This window comes from Poecilia formosa, unplaced genomic scaffold, assembly GCF_000485575.1.
Source record: "Poecilia formosa unplaced genomic scaffold, Poecilia_formosa-5.1.2 Scaffold891, whole genome shotgun sequence".
Lineage (NCBI taxonomy): Eukaryota > Metazoa > Chordata > Actinopteri > Cyprinodontiformes > Poeciliidae > Poecilia > Poecilia formosa.
Window position 1 is genome coordinate 32,707 of NW_006800830.1, and position 4,884 is coordinate 37,590.

The 4,884-nt window shown below is 37.1% G+C and overlaps 1 protein-coding gene across 4 annotated transcripts in view; it reads right to left on the reverse strand.

Moving 5' to 3' along the window:
• LOC103131982 (LIM/homeobox protein LMX-1.2-like) overlaps positions 1-4,884 on the reverse strand; it is a 52,662-nt gene that overhangs the window by 24,265 nt on the left and 23,513 nt on the right. For all 4 annotated transcript variants that reach the window (XM_016667073.1, XM_016667071.1, XM_016667072.1 and 1 more), the window contains 2 exons: positions 2,090-2,325; positions 1,751-1,926 (listed from right to left, as the gene is read on the reverse strand). In XM_016667073.1, coding sequence (XP_016522559.1) covers positions 1,751-1,926; positions 2,090-2,325 — 412 coding nt within the window. The remainder of the gene's footprint in view (positions 1-1,750; positions 1,927-2,089; positions 2,326-4,884) is intronic.

The window sequence follows — 4,884 nt, forward strand, 5'->3', positions numbered from 1 at the left end:
CGCCGCCCCCTCCAGACGGGGTTTTGACGCCCCCTCTGGTGCAGCGCCCCTATGCGTTGCATGCGCTGCATACCCACTTTTTGCGCCACTGCCTCTAACGTTTGTATCTTTACGAGAGGTTTTGGTTCTAAGGACGGTGGAGAATCGGGTTGAGGATGTTTTTAAAAGACAAGGGTTGGCAGCTCACCGCGCTGCATAGTGTCCGTCTCTAGGCAACCGTGACAACAGCGTTGGTCCATAGAGTTCTGGGGTCCTTTAGCTCCCACCACGACAATTTAGCTGACCGTAATATTATCCTGTATCTTGTGTTTTATTTTGGTCATTATTGTTATAATTAGTGTTGATATGTGTGTGATAGGCGTGTCTATCGGCATGTCTTTGACATTTATAGAAATACGGAACAAATCGCGTCCCGTATCGGTTCAATACAGGACGCAATATTTAACAGCAAATAACCGGACGATTCCGTATTTTAAGGGACGGGTGGCAACCCTAATCTCAAGTAATATTTTCCTGTTGCCTCTCCCTCAGGTGTTTCCTTGTGGCACCTTGGATTTCACCCACTGTATAGCCCGAGTTCCTGGTTTTCTGGTTTCCCCTCGTGACGCTGTGGATTGTTACCCAATGGTTGCCAGAATCCCTCTTCACCGCAGCTGAAGAATCTTTGACAGTTCCTGGTTTCTCGATTGGCAATCGAACCGCTCCTCACTTCTCCTCACAAGAACTTACCTGTCCGTCCTCCACCGCAGGCCTCTTCCATCTACTTCCAAAGAACTCTCCATCAAGATCACACTGAAACCTGGATCATCTCAAGAACCCCCCCTTTGCAAAGAGATCATAACTCCAGAGACCACAGTACTTCTCCCCCTGGTGGAAACTTACCACTTCACCAAGTAAGATCATTCCATTCCCTTAGCATTCAACTTGTCCAACTTGTAATCAGTCTCACCATCTCTGTCCCACTCTCTCCAGAGTTCTGATGACCCCAGCTTCCCATTCACAGGACAAGAATCACACAATCTCATACTTCATTATTGTTAAAATAAACTTTATCTGATTTCCTGTTCTCCTGATTGTGTTCTGTATGTGGGCTACAAGACATGAACTCAACTTGACACTGTGTTCCATGACTTTGTATTTTTGTCTTTTTATGATGTAAACCACTTTGAAATGCCTTGTTACTAAAATGTGCTGTAAAAATAAACTTTAAAAAAGGGGGCAATGCTAAGTATTTTCCAACGACAATCAATTACTTAAATCACCTTCATTTGTTATAAAAATGCTTCATATACCAAACATGACTTAAAAGAAATCTGGCATCAAAATTTAACACCTTAAAATTGGTCCTCTGTCTCTTTAAGAAACTTCTACTCTATCCAACACTCCACTTTCAGAAAAGCAGAGTATTTCTGAAGGTCTAGTAATGTCTATATATATTACAAAAGATGCATAAACCGGCTGTAAGATTACAATATTACATCAGAACAGTACAGAAAACATTTTTAATACAGAAATGTTGGTTTAAGGACATGTTATTAAAAGTTCATTTTAATCTGACAAATAAAAGCCTCAATAGAAAACATGTTCTAATATACATTGGGAATACTGAACATGAGTGTAATATGTAAACTAGCTTCAAAAGAGTTACTTTAGTTAGAGCATCCAATGACTGGTTCTAAGGAGAACGTTTAGGTAGAAAAGTATGACTGTGAGAGGCGTATTTTCTTTTACTGCCTGATAATTCGCTCACCTTTCTGCAGGGCTTGGAGGAAACCTCAAACGAAGCCTTAAAGGCACGTCTCTGCTGCGTGGTGAGAATGGTGCGCGGCCGTTTAGGACGCCGAGGATCTTTGCTGTCATCATTCCTTTTCTCTGCTGTGATGAATTTTTCTGACTTTACATCTGAAGTCTCTTCCTCACTCTTTTCTGTGAGTGAACACATAACAGATCACAAATAACACCTTTTTTTTATTCTGATCCTTTTTAACTTGCATGGTAGAATTCAACATGAACAGAAATAGACGTGAAGAGTAGCACAATGGGATATACAGTAGAAAGCACTAAATTAAGAGGAAACCCCCAATTATACCTGAATCTGAACTGTCTGGGCTCATGGTCCTCAGCAGGTCTCTTTCTTTCACATAGTCTGCCTTACACAGCAGCTGTTGACCAGCCTTCAGCACAAACTCATCTCCTTTGCTCAGCCGGCGCTCACAGACACTGCAGCAGAAGCAGCTGAGGTGGTAAACACTCTGCACAGCTCGCATTACAAACTCTGTTGGAGCGATTTTCTCCAGACAGCCACTGCACTTGGTGAAAAATAATCTGAGGACAGAAAATTGAGAGAATACTTAGAATTGAAGTGATTTTAATTAACATCATTATGGGACTTTAACCTAATATCTAAATGATTTGGCACAAACAAGTCAGCAAATATCACAACAACCAAAAGATTTGGAGAAAAAAAGAAAATAGTAAATACAGCAGAGTCAATACCATGCCCTAGTGTACTGTATGCCCTGATTAGTCATAATATTATGACCACTGATAAGGTAAGTGAGTGATCATCCTACAGTGCAACATTTTGAAGACAGATTTTTATCCAGGTTATCCAGACATTAATTTAGCAATTGAACCTCAACCTATAAGGTTTTGCAGACAGGCCCCTACTTCTCTGACTGACAACACCTTTCTAGCAAAGGCTCTTCCAGCAAAAAAAATAAATGATTATGAGCATGATATGCACTGTATTTTATAACTGTCTCATAAAAATTAAGAACTGGAAAAGAAGCAAGATGTCAGAGCATAATGTTCGACTACTTAGAATGATTTACTGTTTCTACTTATCTATAGACAAATGCTTTAATGTTGTAGCACTGAAGGCCTTCTCACAGATTTAACTCAGTAGAGAAAAAGTTTTCCAAACGACAAGACATGGTCTATCTGAAGAATCAAGATTGTTTCTGATGTTGACACTCGATTACTGGGCTTATGTATGTGATGTGATCTATGCAAAATACCACATTTCTTTTTCTGAATTACAACAATAATATTGTTGTAATTCAACAATAATATTGAATAATATTGAATTACAACAATAATATTGTTGTAATTCAACAATAATATTGAATAATATTGAATTACAACAATAATATTTTATAAAAACTGTTTATCTGAAATTGTTATGACAGAGTGTATATGCAGAATAGTTGTGTGTTACTGTTCTGTATTAAAGCAATTTTTAAAAAATCAATTTAGCTTTCAAAGAAAGCTTTCAAATGCAGTCAAATTGAAATGTTTCCACAATAACAATATGTCAATGTCAAATGTATTTATATAGCACTTTAAAAACATGTGTAAAACTGCATCAAAGTGCTGTACAAAAATTATAAAGTAAGTTGATGAGAATAAAAAGAGAAATAATACAAGAAAAAAAAATCTATATATATTGTTAAAAAAATAGAAAAGCTACAGTATCAGGCCTCAATTGAATGCCAAAGAATAAAAATGAGTATTAAGAAGCTATTTAAAATGATCCAGGCTGTGGACAGATCTAATCTGGAAAGGTAGATTATTCCAGAGAATAGGAGCAGCAACAGAGAAAGCCCGATCTCCTTTTCTCTTGAACCAAATCCAAAGGACTTTCAGTAGCAGCTGATTATTTGATCTTAAAGTTCTTGACACAGAATGAAATTTCAAAAGATCCTGAAGATAAGGAGGGGCTAACCCATTTAAAACTTTATAAGTTGTTAAAAGTATGAAACAGGCAGCCAGTGTAAGGAGGCCAATATGGGCCTTATATGGTCACGCTTCCTGCCTGTAAGAAGCAGAGTTGCTGGATTCTGGATCACGTGAAGACGCTGTATCTGGGATTTATCCATACCTTTTATATAATGAATTACAATAATCCAATCGAGATGTAATGAAGGCATGGATACACTTGAAGAAAAGCTGTTTCAGTACTATGAGCACCTTTAAACCCAGACTGAAATTTCTCAGTTATATTATAGTCTTTTAAAAAGGATTCAAGCTGAATAAAAACTAACTTTTCAAGGATCTTGGATAAAAAAGGGAGTTTAGATAAAATTTTCTAATACACTTGAATCTAGATTGGGCTTTTTAAAAAGGGGCTTAACCGCAGCATGTTTGAGGGACGCAACCTGACTGCAGTGAGGCATTTATCACTATTAAGATGTAAGGACCAGAGGTGACAAAAATGTCATTTATCAGACGGATAGGAAGACAGTCCAAACGATAATTTGATGGCCACAGATGTTTAATTACTGAGGCCAATTCATCTCATGAAACTGGCTGAAAATGATCCAAAGTAGCTGTGCATTGAGGCATTCCATGGGAATCTAAATCTAACAGTGTATTTGAGCCTCTAAGAGCTACAATTTTTTCAGTGAAAAACTTAGAAAAAGCCTCATAAAGTTCAACAGAGGCTAAAGGGCCAGATACAGTCAAAGGATTAACAATCCTATCCAGAACACTAAAAAGGACTTGAGGCCTATGCCCATTTGAAGCTACAAGATTAATCAAATAATTAGATTTTGCCAATTTAACATTATTCTGATAATTAAATAGACTATCTTTCAAAATTTGAAACGAAATCTGCAATTTATCTTTTTTCCATATTCTAGTAGACAAAAGACTTTATTTTGCTACTTTATTGTACTACTTTATTACCTTATTTTATTTATTTTTTATTTTTTTGCAACTCTGAGAAAATGGTTCTTTTGAGAATAAAGATCCCCTTTTATTTGAAGTTCTGTGTGCTCTTTTAGTCCCAGATATATATATATATAGATATAAAGAACAGCCGTTGTGGTGGATGTAGCAATACCAAGTGACCACAACATCAGGAAAAAGGAGCATGAGAAA